Source organism: Gopherus evgoodei, chromosome 15 (assembly GCF_007399415.2).
Source record: "Gopherus evgoodei ecotype Sinaloan lineage chromosome 15, rGopEvg1_v1.p, whole genome shotgun sequence".
Classification (NCBI taxonomy): Eukaryota; Metazoa; Chordata; order Testudines; family Testudinidae; genus Gopherus; species Gopherus evgoodei.
Window position 1 is genome coordinate 28,726,571 of NC_044336.1, and position 26,585 is coordinate 28,753,155.

General features: G+C 50.1%; 1 protein-coding gene across 1 annotated transcript in view; it reads left to right on the forward strand.

The window, feature by feature from the left end:
* Window positions 1-3,540: 3,540 nt before the first annotated feature.
* Window positions 3,541-26,585, forward strand: part of DNAH17 (dynein axonemal heavy chain 17) — a 104,678-nt gene continuing 81,633 nt past the window's right edge. The window contains exons 1-21 of the mRNA XM_030534893.1: window positions 3,541-3,885; window positions 9,116-9,309; window positions 9,730-9,922; window positions 10,024-10,123; window positions 10,211-10,296; window positions 10,589-10,714; window positions 11,569-11,724; window positions 11,855-11,941; window positions 13,143-13,310; window positions 13,559-13,675; window positions 14,755-15,020; window positions 15,213-15,408; window positions 15,710-15,856; window positions 16,379-16,487; window positions 17,429-17,532; window positions 17,666-17,806; window positions 18,401-18,544; window positions 19,985-20,167; window positions 22,356-22,610; window positions 23,998-24,167; window positions 24,751-24,973. Coding sequence (XP_030390753.1) covers window positions 3,541-3,885; window positions 9,116-9,309; window positions 9,730-9,922; window positions 10,024-10,123; window positions 10,211-10,296; window positions 10,589-10,714; window positions 11,569-11,724; window positions 11,855-11,941; window positions 13,143-13,310; window positions 13,559-13,675; window positions 14,755-15,020; window positions 15,213-15,408; window positions 15,710-15,856; window positions 16,379-16,487; window positions 17,429-17,532; window positions 17,666-17,806; window positions 18,401-18,544; window positions 19,985-20,167; window positions 22,356-22,610; window positions 23,998-24,167; window positions 24,751-24,973 — 3,510 coding nt within the window. The remainder of the gene's footprint in view (window positions 3,886-9,115; window positions 9,310-9,729; window positions 9,923-10,023; window positions 10,124-10,210; window positions 10,297-10,588; window positions 10,715-11,568; window positions 11,725-11,854; window positions 11,942-13,142; window positions 13,311-13,558; window positions 13,676-14,754; window positions 15,021-15,212; window positions 15,409-15,709; window positions 15,857-16,378; window positions 16,488-17,428; window positions 17,533-17,665; window positions 17,807-18,400; window positions 18,545-19,984; window positions 20,168-22,355; window positions 22,611-23,997; window positions 24,168-24,750; window positions 24,974-26,585) is intronic.

Sequence of the window (26,585 nt, forward strand, 5' to 3'; positions counted from 1 at the left end):
GTGTCCCCACAGTCCCACTTACCAGCTCTGCAGGCCAAGCTTTGGTGGCACAGGCTGATCTCAAGCAGTGACCTAAAAACCCCTTAATGCCAATTGTCACGAGAGTTACCGTCCATCCATGTGCATCCTCTACATACATTCTGGGGCACCAAAGACTGTCATGTGAGGTCTTCAATGAAAGCTGCGGTCACAGGTCTATAACATTGTGATGTATGTACAGCTGCGATGAAAGGAGTTATGGAGCTACGCCGCAGAGATGGTCTTAGTGTCTGTATCAGGGCCTAGTCACCAGCAGTGCTGGAGAAACAGGTTTTGCGTCTGAGATGTTTAGGCACTAGCTCACTGGGGATGTACCCGAGGCAGCGTAAGCTAAGGCAGTGGGCACATGGCTCACTGGCCTGGGGCTGGGAACATGAGCTCCTGGCAGCAGATGTATGGGGATGTCAGGCAGGGTTCAGGACCCCTGCTCCAAGCAGCCCTGCCATTGTGCCCTGGCAGGGAGTGGGGCAGCCCAGTGACCCCTGCAGGAGGTTCAGCCTAGGCAAGGTGGGGCCCACTGGGGATCCACAGGCACTGTGTGGGATTTCAAACACCGCAGGGACTTAGCAGCACCAGGCCAACATGCCTTTAAAATGCCACCCCGTCCATCATTCCCTGCAGGCGAAGTGGCACTGTGCTCGCAGGCCACTAGGGGTCAGTGTGCCCTAAGGAGCCCAGCAGGCTGCGCTTGTGGCTCAGGGTCAGGCAGCTTCCCAGAGGGGCAGCCAGGGGCCCAGGGCTCAAGCAATTTTTTTACGTTCATCATTAATGCAGGAAGCCTGGAGGGGCCAGGGCTTCAAGCTGCTCGGCCCTGAGGGGCTGGGGCTTGGCCCTAGCATAAATTAAGCACTGGGGCCAGCTTCTGCATGCAGCCCCTGTGGGGAGGGCCGTGCATCTGGTCCCAGCTGCACTCCTCCCTTGCATGGCAGCAGCCGCCCCGATAGCAGAGCTCAGGCTGCCACCTTCAGCACAGCGTGCTAGAGAGCTCCGAGCCAGGGCTCCAGCCCGGGGAGCTCCCTCACGGCTGTGCCCATGGGTCTCTGCCCCCATGCACAGCTGGACTTTAGATGCTGTGAGCTCACTGCATGAGCAGGGCTGGAACATGAGCTCAGCCGGACAGGTCAAGCCTTCAGGGGGTGCAGCTGGGCCCAGCACAGCCTGGCTTTAATCCTGCTCCAAGGGAGACCCCCCCGTGGCATTGTGATCTCATTGATGGTGTCCTCATCATGCAGAGGTGGTGGCGAGTCCACCCAGCCATGCTGGCTGCTGCTGTTTCCTGTGGTCAAGCCAGGGGTGGATTAGGGTTTTGTGGGGCCCCTGGCCAGAGCAAGTGGGGGCCCCTCCCTACCTGCCATCCTCTCTGCCCCCCTCCCAGCTCGCCTGTGGAAGATTTGTGCCCCATGTGCTGTCTTACAGAATTGCCCCAGTGCAGAGCACGGACTCTGGCAGAACAGAGCGTCTTTAATGCACTGAAGCATCCTGGAGGAACAGATATGGCCCAAAATCTCCTGGAAAGGGACCAAGGTGAAGTGTGAACATGGGCCAGGGTTCCCAAGAAAGCTTGCCAGGTTGGGCACATGTCAGGTGCAGAGCTCTTTGGAAAATCCGGCTGCCCCGGGCATTTCTTTGCCTGCTCTAGCAGTGGGCATGTTCCATGCCACGGCTGACGAGGGTCCGGGGTTTGTCTCACCCGGGTCTGTTGGAGGTAGAGACTTATTTGGGGGCTCCCTGTTGTCGCGAGGGGCACTGAACTTTGACCTGTGAGGAGAGGTGATGATCTCAGCACCCAGTAGGGGCGAAAGGGGCTGCTGTGCTGGGTCATGGCAAAGCACGAAGCCGGATGGGAGCCAGGCTGGGATCCCTAGTTTAGCCAGGACCAGGCTGCGATGCTCCACCCTCCTGGCCTGGAACAGGCCCTCCTGTGGTGGTGGGCGCAGGGCCGTGCACCAAGCTGGACAAGGGGCAGAGCGTGGGGACCGCTCGTGCTGGGCTCCCTGGCCCCGGCCGGCCCCGCAGTGCCCTCACCTGTCAGGGCGGTGGCGGGCGGAAGGTTCCGGCAGCAGGGGCGGTTGGTGGCGGTTGTCCCCGACCTGAGGGGTTCCGGGGCAGTTGGGGCAGTCAGCTGAGGGGAGAGTGGTGCCGAGACGGCTGCGAGGGTCTGCTCGGTGATTTGGGAGGCGCCGGGGTTCCTGTGGCCAGGAGTTCGATGAAGGAGCTTGGGGGGCAGAGCTCTAGTGGCTGTGGGGCTGGGCTGGGCTCGGTGGGGAGTTGCAAGCTGCAGTTTAAGGGGGGGGAGCGTTCCTGGTGCTGCATGCGATCAGGCCCACCCGCCAGCCCAGTCAGTCTGCAAAGAGCCAGCCTAGGGCACACGGGGGTGAGGCGCCCTGGCCTTGGGGGCAGCCGGTTTTTCTGTCACTTGGTGGCATCGTTCTGGGACACACCCCAGTGTCATGCTGCAGCCTTCCAGCAAGAGGGGTTATGTCTTCGCCTCACTCTGGGCCTGTGCTGGGAGCTCACGGGATGGAAGAGCCGGAATAGCTGTGGGGCTGGACAGAGCTTGGGGGAGAAATATGGACCTGGACGTTGTGAAGCTGGCGGGCAGGATATAGGCCTGGCCCCAGGAGCCGTACAGGCTGCCAGACAGTCCCGGGCCTGAAGGCGATTGGCGGCTGAGGGAGGGGCCAAGATGGGACTGTGAGAGTGGGTCATGGGGGCGGGGGCAATATGGGGCTGCAAGAAGGGGCTGGGGCTAGGGACATGGGGCCTGAGGGGAAAATGGGATGTGGAGGCTATGTTAAGAATTGTCCCCTTCCTTTCCCTGAGATCGTGAGGGACCTGTTGCTGCCTCTGTCTGCAAGGCAGCACCTCTCCCTAGGGTGGGGTGTGGGGGAGTTTTCCTGCCTCCTGTGCCCTCCCAATGGCTGCAGCCGTGAGGGGGCATTGGCTGCACAAGCCATCAATATAAATGTCACCCCGATCTTTGTGGGGGCAAGACCCAAAAGGAGGGACGTGAAAATAACAGAACAGGAGGCTTTAAAAGCTGTGACCCGAGTGCGACGGACACCGCGCACTCTCCAAGGCGGCCTCTCCCTTTGGGGCTCTCGGTGTGGGTGCCTGGCGTTAGGCACTGAGGCCTGGCCTCCAGCAGAGCAGAGCACCCACAGCTCCCTCCGCCTGCCTTTGGGGGCGTAGGTGCCAGCACTTCCACACACCAGCCCATGGGGCAGCCAAACGCAGGGAGGATCCTGAGCATTTCAGTCTCAAACTTCAGCCCCATGGCTCAGCCTCTGTGGCTAATGACTGGCTGCAAGGAGAGGGAGAGCCTGGGCGCCTGTGCGGGTGGGGCTAATTAGTCACTAATTACCTTGGCCTTTCACTCTCCCACTACAGGAAGCACAGTTAGCCCTGACTGTTGGAGAGACTAGGAGAAAACCTGCCTTGACCCCAGTTTGCTCGGCGTTACCCCTTTAAGTAGGACCCTGCTGAGCACCGAGGGGCAGGATGGCCACCGTGTCGGACAAGAGGGTGGAGTTCCTGGAGAACTACTCCATGCTCGCCTTGCGGTTCAAGCCGGACAAATGGGTCAAGTTCCTGGGCAGCGAGGAGATCAGCGCCCTGCTCGTGGAGTTCTTTGAGAAGCAGGATGTGCTGGCGCTGGTGCTGACCCTCAACCCCGCCGGGCAGCTAACGCCCTGCCTGGAGTTCCCCCCCGTGCTCAAGAGCAAAGCAGTTTACTTTGTGAAGAGGAAGAGGGAAAACATCACCAAGGAAAACTTCCAGACCGGGCTCCTGGTGGGTGATATCAGCCCCTCCCCAGTGGATCAGCTAATGGCAGTGGTGGAGGAGGTGGGTGTCCTGGAGGCAAATGCTCCTGCCCCCCTCTGCACTTGGGGAGTGGGCAAAGGGCTGGTTTCAGAGTACCCAGCGCTGAGGCCATGTGGGCAGAGCAAACCCTTGGCCCAAGGCTGTCTCCTAGAATGTATCATTTCCACGCCAGCATCACGTTCCATGCTGAGTGAATGAGCTGGATCCCAGGGACCTTCAGGAAGACTGTGGCTCCGAAGTTGCTGAGGTGCTTGCCCCTGACTCCCTTGTTTGCCATCTCTTCTCCCCATGGGCCTCCAGCGCTGGGTACTCTGAAACCTCAGTTCCCTGTTAGGTTGCTTCCAAACTTGCCCCAGCAACACTGAACTCCCCCTCAGCAGCTTCCTTGCTGCCTCCTGCTGCTCCCTCTCCAAAGCCAGGCCCCGCACATGACACAGTGCCCTGAGCTGAATGCCGTCTCCTTCACAGGGGCCAAGCCCTGAACCAGCGCTTCTTTTGCCTGGGTTTCCTCCCCTTTACATCTTGTAAGATACTGTGGTTTTCCCTGCCTTAATGTGAACTGCCTGGGTCACTCGGTGCACAAGGCAATAGCCGAGTGGTGCACTGGGGGGAGGGGTACCTGGAGTCCCTGGGTGCACGAGGCAATAGCCGAGTGGTGCACTGGGGGGAGGGGTACCTGGAGTCCCTGGATGGACGAGGCAATAGCCGAGTGGTGCACTGGGGGCAGGGTTACCTGGAGTCCCTGGGTACACGAGGCAATAGCCGAGTGGTGCACTGGGGGGAGAGTTACCTGGAGTCCCTGGGTGCACGAGGCAATAGCTGAGTGGTGCACAGGGGGGAGGGGTACCTGGAGTCCCTGGGTGCATGAGGCAATAGCCGAGTGGTGCACTGGGGGGTGGGGTACCTGGAGTCCCTGGGTGCACGAGGCAATAGCCGAGTGGTGCACTGGGGGGAGGGGTACCTGGAGTCCCTGGGTGCACGAGGCAATAGCCGAGTGGTGCACTGGGGGGAGGGGTACCTGGAGTCCCTGGCTGCACGAGGCAATAGCCGAGTGGTGCACTCGGGGGAGGGGTACCTGGAGTCCCTGGGTGCACGAGGCAATAGCCGAGTGGTGCACTGGGGGGAGGGGTACCTGGAGTCCCCGAGTGGTGCACTGGGGGGAGGGGTACCTGGAGTCCCTGGCTGCACGAGGCAATAGCCGAGTGGTGCACTGGGGGGAGAGTTACCTGGAGTCCCTGGGTGCACGAGGCAATAGCCGAGTGGTGCACTGGGGGGAGGGGTACCTGGAGTCCCTGGATGGACGAGGCAATAGCCGAGTGGTGCACTGGGGGGAGGGGTACCTGGAGTCCCTGGATGGACGAGGCAATAGCCGAGTGGTGCACTTGGGGGAGGGGTACCTGGAGTCCCTGGCTGCACGAGGCAATAGCAGAGTGGTGCACTGGGGGGAGGGGTACCTGGAGTCCCTGGGTGCACGAGGCAATAGCTGAGTGGTGCACTGGGGGGAGGGGTACCTGGAGTCCCTGGCTGCACGAGGCAATAGCCGAGTGGTGCACTGGGGGGAGGGGTACCTGGAGTCCCTGGCTGCATGAGGCAATAGCCGAGTGGTGCACTGGGGGGAGAGTTACCTGGAGTCTCTGGGTGCACGAGGCAATAGCCGAGTGGTGCACTGGGGGGAGGGGTACCTGGAGTTCTGGATGGACGAGGCAATAGCCGAGTGGTGCACTGGGGGGAGGGGTACCTGGAGTCCCTGGATGGACGAGGCAATAGCCGAGTGGTGCACTCGGGGGAGGGGTACCTGGAGTCCCTGGGTGCACGAGGCAATAGCCGAGTGGTGCACTGGGGGGAGGGGTACCTGGAGTCCATGGGTGCACGAGGCAATAGCCGAGTGGTGCACTGGGGGGTGGGGTACCTGGAGTCCCTGGGTGCACGAGGCAATAGCCGAGTGGTGCACTGGGGGGTGAGGGTACCTGGAGTCCCTGGGTGCACGAGGCAATAGCCGAGTGGTGCACTGGGGGGAGGGTTACCTGGAGTCCCTGGGTGCACGAGGCAATAGCCGAGTGGTGCACTGGGGGGAGGGTTACCTGGAGTCCCTGGCTGCACGAGGCAATAGCAGAGTGGTGCACTTGGGGGAGGGGTACCTGGAGTCCCTGGGTGCACGAGGCAATAGCCGAGTGGTGCACTGGGGGGTGGGGTACCTGGAGTCCCTGGCTGCACGAGGCAATAGCCGAGTGGTGCACTGGGGGGAGGGGTACCTGGAGTCCCTGGCTGCACGAGGCAATAGCCGAGTGGTGCACTGGGGGGAGGGGTACCAGGAGTCCCTGGATGGACGAGGCAATAGCCGAGTGGTGCACTGGGGGGAGGGTTACCTGGAGTCCCTGGCTGCACGAGGCAATAGCAGAGTGGTGCACTTGGGGGAGGGGTACCTGGAGTCCCTGGGTGCACGAGGCAATAGCCGAGTGGTGCACTGGGGGGTGGGGTACCTGGAGTCCCTGGCTGCACGAGGCAATAGCCGAGTGGTGCACTGGGGGGAGGGGTACCTGGAGTCCCTGGCTGCACGAGGCAATAGCCGAGTGGTGCACTGGGGGGAGGGGTACCAGGAGTCCCTGGGTGCACGAGGCAATAGCCGAGTGGTGCACTGGGGGGAGGGCTACCTGGAGTCCCTGGCTGCACGAGGCAATAGCCGAGTGGTGCACTGGGGGGAGGGCTACCTGGAGTCCCTGGCTGCACGAGGCAATAGCAGAGTGGTGCACTTGGGGGAGGGGTACCTGGAGTCCCTGGCTGCACGAGGCAATAGCCGAGTGGTGCACTGGGGGGAGGGGTACCTGGAGTCCCTGGGTGCACGAGGCAATAGCCGAGTGGTGCACTGGGGGGAGGGGTACCTGGAGTCCCTGGGTGCACGAGGCAATAGCCGAGTGGTGCACTGGGGGGAGGGGTACCTGGAGTCCCTGGGTGCACGAGGCAATAGCAGAGTGGTGCACTCGGGGGAGGGATACCTGGAGTCCCTGGGTGCACGAGGCAATAGCCGAGTAGTGCACTGGGGAGAGGGGTACCTGGAGTCCCTGGCTGCACGAGGCAATAGCAGAGTGGTGCACTCGGGGGAGGGGTACCTGGAGTCCCTGGGTGCACGAGGCAATAGCAGAGTGGTGCACTGGGGGGAGGGGTACCTGGAGTCCATGGGTGCACGAGGCAATAGCCGAGTGGTACACTGGGGGGAGGGGTTCCTGGAGTCCCTGGGTGCACGAGGCAATAGCCGAGTGGTGCACTGGGGGGAGGGGTACCTGGAGTCCCTGGGTGCACGAGGCAATAGCTGAGTGGTGCACTGGGGGGAGGGGTACCTGGAGTCCCTGGCTGCACGAGGCAATAGCCGAGTGGTGCACTGGGGGGAGGGGTACCTGGAGTCCCTGGCTGCACGAGGCAATAGCCGAGTGGTGCACTGGGGGGAGGGCTACCTGGAGTCCCTGGCTGCACGAGGCAATAGCAGAGTGGTGCACTTGGGGGAGGGGTACCTGGAGTCCCTGGGTGCACGAGGCAATAGCCGAGTGGTGCACTGGGGGGAGGGGTTCCTGGAGTCCCTGGGTGCACGAGGCAATAGCCGAGTGGTGCACTGGGGGAGGGGTACCTGGAGTCCCTGGGTGCACGAGGCAATAGCTGAGTGGTGCACTGGGGGGAGGGGTACCTGGAGTCCCTGGCTGCACGAGGCAATAGCCGAGTGGTGCACTGGGGGGAGGGGTTCCTGGAGTCCATGGGTGCACGAGGCAATAGCCGAGTGGTGCACTGGGGGGAGGGGTACCTGGAGTCCCTGGCTGCACGAGGCAATAGCAGAGTGGTGCACTGGGGGGAGGGGTACCTGGAGTCCCTGGGTGCACGAGGCAATAGCCGAGTAGTGCACTGGGGGGAGGGGTACCTGGAGTCCCTGGGTGCACGAGGCAATAGCCGAGTGGTGCACTGGGGGGAGGGGTACCTGGAGTCCCTGGCTGCACGAGGCAATAGCCGAGTGGTGCACTGGGGGGAGGGGTACCTGGAGTCCCTGGCTGCACGAGGCAATAGCCGAGTGGTGCACTGGGGGGAGGGGTACCTGGAGTCCCTGGGTGCACGAGGCAATAGCCGAGTGGTGCACTGGGGGGAGGGGTACCTGGAGTCCCTGGCTGCACGAGGCAATAGCCGAGTGGTGCACTGGGGGGAGAGTTACCTGGAGTCCCTGGGTGCACGAGGCAATAGCCGAGTGGTGCACTGGGGGGTGGGGTACCTGGAGTCCCTGGGTGCACGAGGCAATAGCTGAGTGGTGCACTGGGGGGAGGGGTACCTGGAGTCCCTGGCTGCACGAGGCAATAGCCGAGTGGTGCACTGGGGGGAGGGGTACCTGGAGTCCCTGGGTGCACGAGGCAATAGCAGAGTGGTGCACTCGGGGGAGGGGTACCTGGAGTCCCTGGGTGCACGAGGCAATAGCCGAGTGGTGCACTGGGGGGAGGGGTACCTGGAGTCCCTGGGTGCACGAGGCAATAGCCGAGTGGTGCACTGGGGGGAGGGGTACCTGGAGTCCCTGAGTGCACGAGAAATAAAAAGTCTCAAACCTTATTGCACACTCATGAAATGCATTTTTAACAACTTGCAGTTTTTATTTTTTTTCCCCAATTTCCCCCAGTGTCAGTGGCTCTGGGAGGGGCGAGACATATCTCAGCTTAGTAGGTCTGGTGTTTTTTGTATTGAAAAAGTCTGTTTCTTTCAAATATTGTGGACTGTGTCGTTTCCCCTCACTGAGATAACTAGGAATTGTCTGGGTTGTTTTCAAACTACTAAATATTCACATTTACAGGATCGTCAACCCCAAGTGTTCAAAAATCATGTCAGGCCCCCTAAATTCACAAGACATTAAAAAACGTGCCAGGAGTATTTTCTTCTCTCTCTGAGCCATCAGGTCTTACTCCTGTCACCTTTTCAAGCTTTTCTCTGCATCCGTGAGGACCAGAAATGTTGTTTTAAATGAAAAATGAGACTCTTATGGAATCAGCTGACTCCAGGAGGGCTTTAAGGAAAATGCCACACGTTGCACGGCTCTTGATAAATTTGCCAGAGTTGGAACGTGCAGCACCAAGCAGAGCACAAACCATTCTTCTCAGCTGTGGCTTTTCTGTATCACTAGTTAGTGATGTCACCTCTGCAAACAAGAGGATGATTTCTCAGCACGGTTTTGTCTTCGGCCTCTGTCCCCAATAAAATACACACAGAGAACTAACAAAGTGTTTTCTTCTAGGTGGTTTATTCCTTATTCATGAATGAGGAGAACATGAGTGGGTGGCCTAAAGTGGTGTCTGATGATGTTGTGAAACAAGCCCACAGACTGAAAAATGAAATGTTTGTGATGGGAGGAAAGATCAAAGGGAAGACGCTGCTCCCTCTTCCAGAGCACCTGGAGAACGTAGGCAGTTCCACTGATTCCCTAGACAGGTGAGTGCTCCACGAAATTCACTCTTAGTTGTATTTTTCCTGCAAAGAATATAACCTTGAATCCCTAGGGACAAGGGACCTGCTCTGTTGCAGGGGCTGCGCTCCACACCTGGTACCAGCTGTGTCTCACATGCATCAGACTGTGAAGTACCACTGGGAAGGGAAATCGGGAGTCAAAGGAATGGGTCTAACAGGGCTCTGGTGATGTGTCCACCCCTAACCCGCAGGCTCTGTGGAAGAGTCTGGGACACTCTGGGTTTTCATTAGGACTGTGTTTAGGATTAAAGCTGAAAATAAGGCTTCAGTTGCTCTGGCACCTAGGGTAAGATTAGGAAAGAGTGGAGCCCCCACCTACACAGCATGAACTGCTGGAGCTGTTTTTTGATGCAGTCTCACTGGGTGACACGTGCTGCCTTTCAGACTCCCTGCGGTAATGGACAGCTCCTTATTACATGCCATTGAGACGATAATAATAGACTGGTCTCATCAGATAAGAGATGTACTGAGCAAAGATTCTGCCCAGCCCCTGCTGGACGGATCGAACCCATCGCCAAAGGTGGAATTTGAATTCTGGAGCTCCAGGCTGGTCAATCTGCAATGCATTCATGAGCAGGTACTGTGTCTCCTGGCCATTTCTGGGCTAATAACGTTTCTCTCAAACATGCTGTGGTACGCTCTTAGAATGCTGACGTGTTGACACATCTTGATGTCTAGCTGCTTGCACCAAGAGTGAATAAAATAGCAGAGATTTTGAAAAAGGCAAAGAGTTGCTACTGGCCTGCTCTGAAGAATGTTTTCAAGGAAGTCAGTGCAGGTATAAGCCCCAGATGATTCACATAAAGGGATGGTTTCATTTTAGATCTTCTGACTTCACCTACCTTGCAGTTTTCATTTGATGCAGGAGTGAAGGAAGCCAATGATATTAATCTATACTTGCAACCACTTAAGGTTTTGTTGGAGGAAATGGAACAAACAGAATACCCTCAGGTATGTTGTTTGCAGAGAACTAGTACCCAGTTCTAAACCACTCAAGCTGCAAATTCCATGCAAGGATGTATGAAACAGTTTCCAGATGTTTCTGTGCATGGGTTTTCTGCATGTCAGTTTAATCTTGTGGTCAGAATATTGCCGTGTTCGACATTCTGAAATGCCGTGAAGTTTAATGATTTTCAGATTTCGTTATTGAAAAGTCAGGAAGTTCCAAGTGAAACTAACTTGCTTTACTGATGGGCCCGTTGTTGCTTTTAAATGGACTCAAAGTAATGTCCTTTCTTCACAGCTGTCTCCCTACATTGACAGCGTCATGTACACTGTCTGTTTAATATGGGCTAACTCGGAACACTATAACACGCCATTCAGGATCATTGTCATCTTACAGGAGATCTGCAACCTCTTAATTGAAATGGTACTGTCCTAGGGAAGGGTGCACCCACCTTTTCCAGAATGCCTGGGGCGGTGGAGGGACAATTGCTCTGGGCTGCTGCTGTTCTGATTTAAATCCCCCTCCTCTGTTCCATACCAGCACCCACAGTGGCACTCTTCGCTCAGCCATTTTGGGATAGAGTGAAGCCCAGAAGCGACCTGTGCTTCAGGCTTGAGGCACTCAGGAATGTTAGAAATTGCCCCTGCTGTAAAAACTCTAGCAGGAAAGGTGAGGTGAGGATCTGGGCCAGCTGGACAGAGGGAGAGAACAGTCAGTGGCCTGTTGCTGAGTGACCATTTATAGAGGCAGTTTCTCTTCTTTCTTAAAGGACCATGGGCCAAACTGACTGTTGCCCAATAGGGCAAAGGGGCCTAGGGGGTTGTATAGCCCCCTGATGAATCACATCCGTACAGAGGACTTTGTGCCACCATGACAGAAGCCTGTGGTTCATTCTGGCATGGGCCAGGAGAAGAACAGAGGCAGCAGAGAGGGAAGAGGAGGTGCTGTGGCCAGGACAATCCTACAGCCTTCCTGGCAATTCCCTGATGCTGCCAGCTCAGGGGGTGAGTTAGGGCTGCCAAAGTTTGTGCTAGAGGCTGCCCTCGAGTAGGGGAGGCACAGGTTGAGCCACTCACTCCCTGTGCCAGCCCTGGCCCCGGTGCAGGGATAAATTGGGCTTGACAGTGGTGTGTTGCAAATGCTGCTTGTAGCTGTTGCGATTGCTGGTTTGCAGAAGTGATCAGATTGGGGGAACTCCTTGCTACAAGGAACAAAGCATGTAACCTTCTAGTTGGAACTGCTCTTCAAGTCTTGGTACTGCATTTTACTTTGTTTAGACCCGAACCTTCCTGAGCCCCGAGGAAGTGATGAAAGGCTTGCAAGGAGAAATAGAAGAGATCTTGGGAGGGATCAAACTAGGGCCTTCAATTATAGAGAGACTTTACCAAACCTACCACAGGTGCAGCTCGGAGCTGATGCCCACGTTCTTTAAGGTATGTTTCTGCTGGGCACAGGGGCATGGAGAAAGCAGTCAGCCGAAAGCTCCACATCCCCATCTCGCTAACCCTACCCAAGAGTGATGCTGGGCTCATATTACGCTGACAAATCTTTCTCTGGTTTCAGGACAAGGAGGCCAGGCTATGGGAGTTCCCTTCATCTCTTGTGTTTACCAGAATGAATTCATTTTTGCACAGACTGAAGACTATAGAGGTGCCTATGAAATATCCTGTGTCTGGTAGTTCAACTAGTGCTTGTTCTGATTGGGAAGCCTTTCTGTGTTCTCCGTGTTTCTGATAGTGCCCACAAAATGACAGGAGCCTGCCAAACCACGCAGAAGCTACAAGCCCTGCCCTGAGGTGCTCCCAGTCTAAAGGCAGATGTATTGGCCGTCAGGCAGGGGGCAGGAGGCAACCAAATACACCTACAGTGTGTAAACTGGTCCCAAATGCCAAATCCTTACACCAGTTGTCACTATGGCAGCAGTGAGTCTCCAGGAGGAATGTGACAGGGAAAGAGGAGAGGTCTTCTGGGTGAACTTGAGGTGCTTCTTACACAGTGGTCACCAGAGAAGCAGGCATTTGTGTGGGTGGAGGAGCTGCAGCAGAATAGGGCACAAGGCTTTATAGGCTCATGAAAGCTGCAGCTGATGCATCCTTTGGTTTGGTCCTTTTGTCATCAGCACCCTCGTGCCTTCCTCCTCAATGAGTGCTGCTTGTCAGTCATCCACTGTGTCATACACATAGGGACCTGTACTTGAAGAAGAAAGAGAGGTTATGTATCTGTGCAGTAACCAGAGTTCTTCGAGATGCGTGGTCCCTATCTGTATTCCACTACCCATCCTTCTTCCCTCTTCTTCGGATCCTTGCAATTCATGGGAGAGAAGGAACAGGAGAAGTGGTTGGTCTGTGCCAGTCCTCGATTTGGAGCATGAGAAGAGGAAGGGTGCAGGTGTAGCACAATGTCTTCTGGGCTCAGGTGTGTGGCGCACATACATCCCCCACAGTGGAATACAGATAGGGGGAACTCCAGTTACTGTACAAGATACGAAACCTCTCATTCAGCACTCAGGCCCTGAGTCACTAAAGCACTTAAGATTGTTCCTAAATTTAAGTACATAACTAGTCCCATTAAGCTAGATGTGTGCTTAAGTACGTGGCTGAATCAGGGCTTTCTGTTTTCCCTTCTGCAAAGGTGAGGAGATAATACTTGGAAATCCTCTGTTGAAAGACACTAAGTGAACATAGAACTTGAATTACTATTCGTTAGTTAGCACCTGCATTTTTCTTCTTGATCACCAAGTCCCATTGATTCTGTGTCAGTCCCTGTTCTCTTTCACTAGAACCCTGGCGTGTAGGTAACAGCATTTCGATATAAAGATTTATTGAGTGTGGTGATTATTTCTGTTCATTAGGAGTTGTATGTAACAGCTATTGAATTTCTGAAGCTGGAGAAAATTGAGTTGGGAGGAGTGAGAGGAAACATCCTTGGGAGCATGGTATTTCAGATTTATGAGGAAGTCTCTGAACTCATTAAGGTTTTTGCTGATTGCAGATATGATCCCTTAGATCCTGCAGAAGAGGTGAGTAAATGTTAGTGTGAAAAATGTGTTCGTTTGTTAGATGAATAAATTACTTGCTTTGAACAAGGCAGAGGACCTGCATATTATAATAGTCACCATGGCAACAAATGTACTTACTTTAGGGAAAAAACTCTGGTCTTAGCACTCATCCATAAAATCAGTTCATTTAAATTGAATGGTTCTCCATATAAAATACCTAAGCATGGCATAACCCTATTATTTAAACCCTTTATTCTTTTTATTGACAGGAATTTGATGAAGATTTTGCAGAGTTCCAGACCAAAATTCAGGATTTAGATAGAAGATTGGCCACCATTTTTTCTCAGGGATTTAATGACTGTAATAGTATTGAATCTGCTGTCAAGGTATAAATGTGCATGTATGGTTGGTGTGCCTCTTTTCTAGCAAGAGTGTTAGCATGAGCCGTAATTAGGGTGAATTTGCTTTGGCGTCTGATACCAAATCTATGAATAGTCCTTGTCAGTGAAGACGTTTCTGTATTTATATATACATTAAAGTCATGATTGAAGGTCAAGACTTTCAAAAGCTACTTTAGAGATCTTGGGAGCCCAACTTGAGATACTTCAAAGGGGGCTGATTTTCCTTAGAGGAGCCAAATTCTGCAGGGGTGAATGCAGGTCAGAGAGAGGAAACTAGTGGTGGGGGGCAGGGTCACAGAGGAAGATGTTAACTTAGAATGTAAATATAAGAGCTGGTCAAAACATTTTCAATGGAGCCGTTTTCCATCAGAAAATGCAGTTTTGTCAAAATATATGTTTGTTTGTTTTTGCAGGAACTTGTCAATTTCAATGACATTTTCAACAGGAAAAAGCCTATATGAATTAATTGTTTCAACTTTTTCATTTCATTTCAACAATGCTGAAGGGTTTTTTGACATTTTCATTTCAAGCAATTTCATTTAGACTTTTCTATGATATTAAAATGTTATATATTATATATATAATATAATTAATATTGTAGTGTATAGTCAACATTTTAATATCATAGAAAAGTCTAAATGAAATGAAACCATCAAATGTTTTGATGGTTGTGAATAAGAACGTTTTGAAGTTTTTATGTGGAAAAATTTCTAAATTTCAGCTTCTTGTTCCAATTTAGAACTTTTGTTTTTTTCAAAATTTGGGAATTTCCTATGGCATGGAAATTCCAATTTCCTGCTCTATTATCTATCCAATCTCCTGCACTTGGACCAGATGGAGAGATGAGGCTATTTAACTTAAGTGATTTGTGGAAGCGCCCTATGGAAGAGATGAATCTTTAGGTGATCTAATATTTATAAAGTAGATGAAGGCATTATATACATCTAGAGTGATTTTAGCATAATTTATCTAATGCCTCTTGGAAGAATCAGCAGCATTCTTAATAGACTATGTCAGCAGATACAATGATGTATAAACAGTTTACCAATTTCTTTGTTCTTTAGCAAATACACATGTTTGGATCGCTATTGGACCGACCTCTGATAAAAGCAGAAGTGTCCCCTCACTATTCCACTCTTTTGGAAATGTTTAATGTTGAATTGGACAATGCAAAGATAATGTATGATGCCCAGATAACGGCCACAAAGTCAGGAGGCGTGCCACCTATCAGCAAAAATATGCCTCCTGTTGCTGGGCAGCTGAAGTGGACTCTGGAGCTCCAAGAAAGACTAGAGACTCCGATGAAGGAATTGCAAGCCATTGATCACCCGTAAGTACATTTTGTTTGTGTTTTGCACTTTAGGATATGCTGTTATCCAGTGTATGTACAACGGAGCAGCAATGATCATTTACAGAGGACAAAGCACTTATGACTACCAAGGTTCTGTTTGTCATTGTGATTAAATCCCATGCTCTATCAGTGCATCTGTTTCATCAACTGCAACTTTTACTTTGGTTACAGTGTTATGGTCAGTGCTGAAGCTAAACTGGTGTCCAAGAAGTATAACGAGATGATGCGTTTGCTGCAGAATTACCGAGGGAAGACCTATGAAGAGTGGATAAGTAGAGTAGATGCAGACTGCCAATTTAACCTCGAACAGCCGCTGATACGGAGAGATCCAGATGCTACTCTCATCAGCGTGAACTTCAACAAGGAGGTGGGTGGCAACATGCTTGTACACAAAGCTGTCTTGTTGAAATCAGTCTGAACAGAAATGAAATGTTTGTAGCTGATACTGTACGAGCCCTGTTCTCTTAGTGTCTGTTTTATTTTGACTACTACTGTTGAGACAAATCTTGCTGCATTTGTGTACTGGTTTGGACTGGCACCTCAGTGAACAGCGGTGATAAACCATTTGGACTCATATCTGATTTCCTTGAGAGATTTTCAATATGGGATGATGCTGAAGCTTTTCCTTTTATGAATAGGTAATTATTTCTAATTATTGTATTTTGTAGCTAGTTGCTGTTCTACGTGAAGTCAAGTATTTGAATTTTCAGAAGCAAAAAGATATTCCAGATAGTGCTGGCAATCTCTTTTCTCAAAATGAAACTTTCCGGAAGTTTGTGGGCAATCTGGATCTCATTGTCGGTTGGTACAATAAGGCAAGTTTGAAAAAGGGGAGGCAATGTGGAAAGATAACAAAATGGTGAAACAGGATCAGTGCATGTCTGTCTCTTTCTCTTGTTTAGAAGAGTTAGATTCAAGTTTGAACAAAACCTGGTAACACTTTAAAGTAGTGCTTCGGCTTTTATAAAATAGGGTTATAAAACTTACAGGTGGTTTGAATAAACCGGTCCAACTGTCATGTGTAACTAGCCCTACTTCATAGCTTAGGCAGCTCTTTCCTGTAGTGCTATCTTAGGGTTGCAGATTGCTGCACATCACCGTAATATTTGAGAGCATGTTACTTGCTGGGACCTCTCCCATGTCACCTATGCTGTTCTACCCTTCCAGCCTATCTGTGTGGAATGTGAGGCCTCCATTTCTCTCTTTGAAACCAGCTAAGATGGTTTAAAAGCGAGTGTGCTCAGAAAAGGTTGCTTTTCCGCACTTATGGCAGCCGCTTACGCTTTGTCCCACAGAACTACTTTGGATCCTAAGCCAGTGATGCTTTTATTTTCCAGATCAAGACAACCATACTGTCAGTAGAGCTTCCACTGGTCAAGCAGGAGTTAGAAGAGAATGATGTCAAGCTGCAGAAAGCCGAAACCACCTTGTTTTGGAGCAGTGAAGGTACAAAGTCAGTCACTTCATCATTTTCAGTTGACAAAATGTTTGTGTGTGCGTTCTGGAGAGAATCCCCTGCTTCGTAACATTAGAGCCACGTGTTCTCATTTATGTCCTTGGCCCAAAGATCCAGGTTGGGCTGACATGTTCTCGAGTCCTAGAAGGGCTTTGATGTTGCTGGCATGGAGGGTCTTCAAGAGCCAGTCCCTGACAGTGATACCAAGTGGTTCTGTCTGCTCCCATCCCAGAGGGTGAAGGCTGACACAGCGGCTCATTTGCTGGGCCAGCCATGCTTCTCTGTGTTGATTTGCAAATGTCATTTTTGAAGCTTTTACCCTAATTTCTCCAAAGTGAGTCCTTTTAGAGGTCCCCCCTCCCAAGGTCTGTACCCTGTGTGGGTGACTACAGTCTTTGCACACCTGCTATTGCTACGTAGGCTAGCAACTCCTGCCTCCTTCCTCATTACTGACCCTAAACTACTCTGAGTCCTAGCTTATTCCTCAGGGGCAACTGGAGTATATGGAAGCCCTGCCAGATCCCACTCATTATGAAAAGTCTTTCTACCCCCTGCAGAGATCAAGAATGTACTGGGATTAGCTCTAAGAAAGGACAAATGATGGGAGACAGAGGGATGTTAGACCCACTGAGCAGAGGCTGGGGGGTGCTGATGTTCTGTTGTGTGGCAGCCAAAGCCTTCAGTTAGAGAAGCCTCCCCTGCCACATAGAATCATAGAAGATTAGGTTGGAAGGGACCTCAAGAGGTCATCACATGCATAAAGCAGAGCATGAATCTACTGTCAGATTTACCATCTGAGAATACAAATTATAGGTACATTTCTTTTGTATCTCTCCTCAACAATCTGATGATCAGAGCCATCGGGCAAGCAGTTACTTTGATGTCTGGAGACCTTATCTGTCTACTAGCTAGAAATGCATTTTTCTCTCAGGTGTTATGGAATATATTCAGGAGATGAGAAATGTCTTGCATGATTTAGAGGCAAGAATCCAGAAAACTAAATTAAATGTGGAGAATATCAGCCAGCTTATGCAGGTGGGTGAAAGATTTTTCCAGGCACTTTTGAAAATAACATTCTTGGTATATATTAAATCTCTCTCCTCTGCAGGCATAGTATTTCCCAAGGGTAGTAAAAGTGCATCTTTTAGGTCTTTTTTTTTCCATGCAGGAATGGTCAGCCAGTCCTCTCTTTGAAAGGAAAGACAATAAGGAAATGTCTCTCTTAGACTTGGATGGAAAAGCTAATACCATCAACAAACGCTATGCAGCAGTTAAAGATGCTGGACAAAAGATTCAGACTATGCTTATGGTAAGAAACTAGGAAAGATAAACTCATTTGAGTCGGAACTGTTTTAACAATAGTTACTTATATCTAGCACTTATGTACTGTCGCACTTTTAAACTTCAAACCACTTCCACATACAGTACTAATATTTTCCATGTATGGGTGTAAATGGTGGATTCAAACTATTGGGGACAAAACTCCCACAGAAGTCAATGGGCGTTATAGCTCAGTAAGGACTTCATGCATGAGCCTGTAGTACTTTGTCAAAGACCTTTGGCTGGATTCATTTGTTGGGTTTTTTTTTCATGTTCCTACTGTACAACTGAGATTTTAAAAAAGTCTATACGACTGCTGTCTAGGGTGACATATATGGCTTTTTGGCATGCCCTGGGGATAGTTTCTTTTCAGAGGACATTACATAAGAATTGTTTCTTTCCCTTACATTCAAATGGAATTGTAAAGAATGGACAGGGAAGCAACAACATAGACATTTGGTACAAGAAAACTAGACTTTTGACTTAATCAAATGTAAACTCCTGTTTTTCATTGAAAGAAGGTAGGACATTTGCCTGACAATTTATCAAACAGAAAGTTAATACAGCTTGTTTCTTTTTGCAGGAGAATGCAGACTTATTTAAGGCTGATAAGACATCCAAAACATGGCAAGATTATGTGGAATATGTGGATGACATGGTTTTGGATGGATTCTTCCGGTTTATTCGCAAATCTTTACAGTTTCTGCTCACCAACATGGCAGCTGATGTATGTTATCCAGCTTCCTCTTCCCTTTTATGAAATGTCAGTGTTTACACACATATAATGCATGTGCCACTATTATTTATGAGCTATTTAAGGAGATCACAGTTTTTCGGATTTCTTAGAACATCTCTTGAAGTTACATTGCATGCCACTGAATTTCTTGTCTCAGTACATCCTATAAAGGTCTGTCCACAGGACAGCTGCAGCCATGCTTTTGTCCTAGTTAGTGGCCTGGTTATTGTAATCCGTTAGAAACAACATGGTTCAGTGTGTGACCTGCCCCCGCCCTCCCACCTCTTATTTGCCATTGCAGCCATCTGAGCATGTGCAAGTGAATTCTGGGACAATGTAGACCACTATCCCATAGGGCTTCAGCAGCTGATGAGCAGAGGATTGTGGGTCTCTGAAATTGCTAACTATAATAAAGAAGGGAACAAGAGAGGAGAGCTTGGGAGCAGAGGCGGGGAGTTCAGATTAGCCCTGGTGTGGAGTGTGTGTAGGGGGGCGGTGACCAGGAGCAAATGGTGTTGCTCTGGCAGAGGGAGATGAGACTGAAGAGAGAAGACAGGATGAGGGTGGTGAATCATTGCTTGTGACCACACAAGTGCACCCACTGACAAACAGCAGAAGGTCAAGGACAGAGCCCTAGAAGAGATGCCTTCAGAGGGAGAGGGAGGAGAAGTGCCCCCAGCTGAGACAGTGGAGGAGTCCCCAGTTCAGTCTGCAGCCTGGCACTGTCTCCTCTATTCTGAGTTTCTCCTCTGCTCTGCAATCATGAATCAGCCTCTCCTCCCCTGTGTTGCCCCTTCTGTCTAGTCCCAGGTGTGTCATTGTGTAACCCCGCTGCTTAACATGGCCAAACTGAGCTCCTATGTTTCCTCCTAAACACTTTCTACTCTGCCCTCTTTCCCCATTCGGCTCTCAGCAAGTTCCCCTCCCTGTCATAGGCTATAACATCAGTGTACTCTCTGACACGTCTCTCCTCTTCCCTCACACATCCAGGCTGCCACTGAACTGCTCAAGACACTGTGGTAACGAGCCTAGTCCAAGAACCTGTATAGAATGGAATAGACAAGAAATCTGGCCCTGATAATTAAAATACTCTGTACCATTCATTTCTGCCTCAAGTTCAACAGCAGTAGTCCCCTTGTAGAGAGGATAATGATGATAAGGAGCAGTAACAATGTAGGGGAGCACAGAGTCCCAGACCTCTGGGGAAGAGAGAAGTGCTAAAGGGGGAGCAGAGAGGCCATGCATGAGTGTGGAGAAGAGGCGACTGGCAGAGTTGGTGGAGTGCTGGGGCAGAAGCCAGATAAAGGGGGTCAGACAGAGGGTTAGCAATGAGGCAGTTAACGTAGTGGGCTAAATAGCACATTCAAGATGGGGTTAACGGCAGGTGTTCGGAAGGCAGACAGTAATGCGCTTTGCACTAATGTATCTCAGGCCAATGCAGCTCCTTTGTTTGAAGTGCACATGGAACTACATAATGATGAATTAAGATACCGTCCATCGCTGGAAGTGGGAGCAGATAATGGTTTTCTGGAAGTGGTGGAAAATCTAATGAATGATATCTATAACACAGCTAAACTTATACCCCGGCTGGCTAAGAGGAAAATCAGCTACAAGGTTAGTCCTTCTGTGGCCTGGACTCTTTCCCTTAGTCATGTTTGTCTGCCATGCACGGAGCTCCTTACCATGCACCAGCATTTCCTGAGAGCTGAATGACTGACTGGCTTGTTGGGAGATTTTTTCAACGCACTTGTCACTGCCTCTCGGGGAACATGCGCATAAACTTTTAGATTACAAGAAAATGAATTTTTGTAATGGTGCATAGGGAGAAAGCTTGTTTCTAGGGTTTCAAAACTCAAAACATAGGGTGCTTTCAGTATCAATACCCATATCTGTAATTGCAACCCAAAATGAATAGGGAGCTAATGCAGTATTTGGAGCAAGGGTGTAGCATGCTCCTTATGGCCAGCTCTGCTAAGTAAATAGACCCCTGCAGTTTGCACTATTTGTAGCTTCAGAGTGGTTTTCAAGGTTAGCCCCATATAGAACACAGTGTGTTACTGGTAAAGGCTTAGATAACTGCGATGATGTGACTATCAGAGAGACCATCACAAGTACCACACACAGCGCAGGTGAAAAAGATGCACTTCTGACTGTGAAGCCATGTGCAATTCCAAGTGCAACCTGGGTGTGACGTTGCACTCCATATGCTTTATGAAAATATGCTAATGAGAGTGAATATGATGTAACTGGAATATGCTTTATACACAAGGTCTCTTGTAAGGTATCGTTACAAAGCTTATAATCTACTGAGTGTGATCATCCTATTTGTATAAATGTACCACTCTTGTATCAAAAACTAGAAATATGAAGCAAACTCTGAGGTTCTATTGTGACAATGCAAAGTGTTTGCCATTAATGGTGGTTTAGAATCTTGAAAGCTCCCATTGACTAGGACAGTTGGTTGTAGATGGTTTATTTACCTGCAAGCCTTCGTCTGGACCTGTGGGCCAGCCTGTGGGTAATGAAGAATGAGGTCTTACAGTGACACGTGATCATGTCACGTGATACTGGAATCCATCTTAAACCTGATGCTTTTCCATTTAGAAGGAGGGGTGGGGACCCAGAGAGACAAAGGATTCCCGCCTTGTGCCAAAGCTATAAAAGGGGGTGGAGCAGGACAAAGAGGTGGCTAGTCATGAGAAATCTCCTAGTTACCACCTGACCTGGAACTAACAAGGATTGTACCAGGGGTAAGGGTTGGGACCAGACTAGAAAGGAGTCTAGTCTGTGAAAGAGGCTTATTGGAACATCTCTGGGAGGGAGATTTACCTGTATTCAGGTTCTTGTGTGTTTTGTTTTATTTTGCTTGGTAACTTACTTTGTTCTGTCTGTTATTACTTGGAACCACTTAAATTCTACTTTTTATACTTAATTAAATCACTTTTGTTTATTAATCAACCCAGAGTAAGTAATTAATGCCTGGGGGAGCAAACAGCTGTGCATACCTCCCGATCAGTGTTATAGAAGGTGGACAATTTATGAGTTTACCCTGTATAAGTTTTATACAGAGTAAAACAGATTTATTTGAGGTTTAGGCTCCCAGAAAGACTGAATACTGGGTGCTGGGAAAGTCCCTGTTAACTTAGAAGCCCCTGGGTTAAGTGATTCTTGGTTTCTGTGAACTGCAGGGGGGCATGGCCCAACCTCTTGGTCTGTGCTGGAGCCAACTGGTGTGTCTAGCTCAGCAGGATGGGAGTGAAGGGAAGCCTTCTCTGGCGGGGGATTTCTCAGTTATATCCCAGCACATCTAGTGACAGTTCTGAGGGAGATTCTGTGGCCCAGCCTGTCACACTGGGATCCAGAACTGTCAGTTGAACAAGAGGAGCAGCGGGGTGGTGGGTGGCATGTAGATGTTGACTCTATGCTGACCTTGGTAGAGAGAAACAGTCTCTCTCTCTCTCTCTCTCTCTCTCTGACTAAACCAAAATGATGGAAATTAAATGCAAAAACCTAAAATGCTTATGGATTAAAAAACTAACATGTCAAGAAACACTTAAGTGAAGGTTGTTATAGTAATACTAGATTTCCCATACTGCACATGTGTATCATTTTGGGTGATATGTACACTGTAGCTGAATGTTAACAGTGTGTATGTGCAATGCAGGTGAGATAATGTTACTGACAAACCTTCACTTCTACATGTATTGTGTTGAGCATTACTGTGTGACCCTAATGTGACGTTTCATGTCGTATGTTGCATTCGTTTACTTCCTGACACTGAAGAGAAGTGTATGTCTTTCAGAGTGACCTAGAAGATACGTCAGATCTAATTGAAATAAGAGAGGAGGTGGTTTCTCTAGTTGTCAGTGCCATGAAACAAGCTGAGGAATATGAAGACTCCTTTGAGAAATATTCTTATCTGTGGTTGGATGATCACCACGAGTTTATGCAGCGCTTCCTCATGTTTGGTCACGTGTTCACCCCAGAGGAGCTGGAGTCTCATGCAGAGGACTACTTGCCACACATCCCACCCACCCTAGAGCAGTTCCAGCAACAGGTGAAAGAGCTCCCAAAGCAAAGGGGCTGTGGCTCGATGCATGGCAGCTCTAGGATACTAGCCTGGTACTATGAGGAGAATAGCAGTGATGCTGGTGCAGGAACAGCCATCCCCCTCATAGACCATCCTTCCCATGGCACCCAAGCTCTTTCCATCCTTCTTCAGGGGATCAGAGGGACCCCCCACACACACACTATTGAGGGAATCTCTCTATACCAGTGGTTCCCAAACTTTTCAGAGCCACGCCCCCCATGGAGCCAGGAATGGGGCTGTAGCTCCTGTGGGGGGAAAAGGGGAATGCAGACAGGAGTAATAGGGCTGAGGCTGGGGGTGGGTCTGGGGCTGGGAGCAGGGCGTGGGACCAGGTGTGGAGCCATGGTCAGGGAAGAGGTCTGGCATAGGGCTGGGAGCTGGGGGCACAGCTAAGGGCTGGAGCAGAGCTGGGAGCAGAGCTGGGCTTGGGTGGCGCTCCCTCCCTATCCCCAGTGAGGGCTGGCCTGGGCCCCACCACACCCTGCTGAATAGTTTGGGGACCTCTGCTCTATACTCATCTCACAGGGGCCCAGGGCACACGTTTCTTTTCCATCTTGCCATTGTATGGAGAACAGCCATGCATCCACCAATCCTAATGCACTGAGATACCAAAGTGATAGACATCTAGGGCCTGATTTCCCCTCCCCCCACCTGCCCCAGTCTCATTTATGACTGTCCACAGTGGGTGTAACAAGGTCACCAAGTCAGAATAGAGCATTTGTGTCCACTTTGCATAAGTGTAAATGGGGAGGTAAGGTGCAAGACTCTGGAGAATCAGGCCCCTGAAAGAGAGGGAGAGAGCGAGCGAGCAACTGGTGTAAATCCATGTACTTCTATAAAAGTAACAGGCAAACTTCACTGGCGTCAGTGGCATGACGCTGACTTAGACCAGCTGGGGCTCTGGCCCATCGACTATGATGGAGCAGTGCCAATTTACACCAGCTGGAAGATCTGGCCCAGGATGGATAAAATGTTGGGTTTTGACATTTAAACCTGTCCCTCAAGCATGTTTCAAAGCACAGCGCTGAGGGACTCGCTAGCTCAGCAGCCCTGTGCTGCCTGGGAGTTGGGGTGGGAGAGCAGCCAGGAAGGCACCTGTATGGAGGGGTCTGGCTTTAGTAGCAGCTGCCCTGACAGCATTTTGCTGCAGCCTCCCTGAGAGCTGTTCATGCAGCATTACTGTGTGTCTAGGTGCTCCCGAACACAGGGAAATCTGGGGCTTCAATAGTTGCACTCAAAGTTTTACTGTTAAAAATCTTGAATTACAAAAAATGATTTAGAGAAGCCCCCAGACTAGAGCCCTACTGGCAGTTCTGAGATTGCTCCATGCATGTCATTTCTACGTGCATTTCAGATTGACTCCTATGAGAAGCTCTACGAGGAAGTGTCCAAGTTTGAGAACACCAAGGTGTTCAATGGCTGGCTGCAGAGCGACTGCCGTCCATTCAAGCAAGCACTTCTAAATATTATCAAGCGCTGGAGCCTGATGTTTAAGCAGCATCTCATTGACCATGTCACTACCAGGTAAAACAAAGGAGTGGTTCTCCAGAGCAAATCTTGCCTGACACATACGGGATGGGAACTAGGAGTTAAGGTTAATGTTGGAGGCAAAGATTTTGTAGCTGTACTAATGACTGTCAGACATGGAGACAAAGACTAAGGTCAGTTCTGGACTAGGAAAATGGGACATGTTTTAAACATAGTGGCCAAGAAATTCAAAGTAACATGATATCAAATGATATTGCTTTCCACACAGTGTAGACCAGAGCAGGTCATATGTAACAAGGTGATAGCGGGCCATGCTCAGACCTGAAGGCCAGTGAAATGGCATCTATTTACACACACTGAGGATCTGAGACTCCAGTCTTTGTTCTCTTTGGAGAATTTCCCCGGGCATCCCCACTCCTGGGGCCCCTGGACTTGGAAAGGGTGTAGCCCCGCTGGATGCTGCTCACCTAGGCAGGGCACCATGAGCCAGGGCTATGGATCAATTTGGGCTGTCATCTCAGGGAGCCACAGTGACTGTCAGAAGCAACAAGGCTTGGGATTTTTCTTGTTCTTTTAACTGGCTGTTCAGAGAGGCTCCCACTGGCTTCTTTTCTTTTAGTCTCCAGGAGCTAGCAGCTTTCATGAAAGACGCAAATGCGGGCTTGACTAAACCTTTGAAAGAAGGAGATTATAATGGGCTGGTGGAGGTGATGGGACACTTGATGAGAGTCAAAGATAGACAAACTGCTACAGACCACATGTTTGAGCCCTTAAAGCAAACAATCGAACTGCTAAAGACTTACGGAGAAGAGATGCCGGAAGAAATTCATATGCAGCTGCATGTAGGTTATTTAATGCTGTTAGCTCAGTTTTGTGGTGCATAGCTTTGGGGTATTTTTAATAATGAAATCTGATTAATTTGCTTCTTTGTAGTAGGCTGAGATCCAAACTCACCTATAATCATTTTTATTGCACACTCAGATGCAAAGAGGTTCTAACTCTTTATAGAAAATGACTAAAATCAATCACTGCATTACTAATGCCATCTGTTACTGTGCTGCAAAAATAAGTATCTGTTATAAAAGAGAGCAGGAAACATTTTCTTTGAGATGGTCACTCTTTACTTGTTACCAGAAGGACCATGGGAATGGCCTTGCTGGATCTTCCAAGGGTCTGTCTAGACCTCTCTGACAGTGACTGGTACCACATGCTTCAGAGGAAAGGGCAAAGAACCCCTCAAAGGACAGTTATGGAATCATCTTCCCATGGGGAAGTTCCTTCCTGACCCTGTCAGTCAGTGGCTGCCTTTTGCCCTGAATCAGGAGGGTTTCTAGCCCTCACAAATACAATTGTTTTGATCCCTTCTAATGTAACTGGGGTGTTCTTGTTATCCATATAAATACCTAACTCTGTTCTGAATCCTGCTGAGCTCCTGGCCAGGAGTTCCCAGGTTAATTGTGCTTTGTGCAGAAAAACATTTCTTGTGTCTGTTTTTAAAATTTGCTGCCTTCCATTTTCATTTTCTCTCTCCCCTGGTTCTTGGGAGGGGATAAAAATCACTCCTTTGTAAGCCTCCATCACATCCTCTCCAAACAAGGCAATCCCAGCCTTTCCATCTATTGTAAGATAGCCTATTAGGCCTTTCACTGTTTTCATCACCCATCTTGGAATGGCATTCCCTCGCCCTAGGGTGACCAGATGTCCTGATTTTACAGGGACAGTCCCAATATTTGGGGCTTTTTTTTATATGGGCACCTATTACCCCTCATCTCTTGTCCCGATTTTTCACAGTTGCTGTCTGGTCACCCTACCCCGCCCACATCTGCTGTGTATTTGTGAGGTAGGGCGAACAGAACAGTGTCCAGAGGAAGTTTCTCCCTGGATTATAAATAGCATTGGACGTTCTCAGTACCTGGGGGAGGCATCCCCACTGGTCTATACAAGGGCATTACAGTATTCAGGGAGGAGTCCCATTGGGTTAGACAAGGGCATTCGAGGAATCTGTCTTCTCTTCTCTTCCATTCTATCAGACTTTTGACATGATTTTTGTTTTTAACATTGCTCCTCACTGAGAAGAGATGCTCACTGAGCTGCCCACAGTCACGCCCAAATCATTTTCTTAAATGATTTTTGTTAATTTAGAACCCACTGTCAAGCTGCCTGCAGTGACTCAGGAGTGTGAATACCAACCTCAGGGCAGATTGTTAAGAACCAGGGCACAAATCCCCAAATTGGTGGTGAATTCTATACTTAGATTTCACCAACCAATTATTAAATGTAAAATCCTCAGACTCCAGGAGTCTGACAGTCCCCTGGGATAAACTCCAATTTGTCTCGCCACCAAGGTGAGCTTGCCTTTGTAATAGATGGTCCCTTACACCAAGAATCATTGCAATAGTCAGGTTACTCCCAGAACCAAAGCACCAGTCACTTTCCCAGTTCAACTGCCCCTTA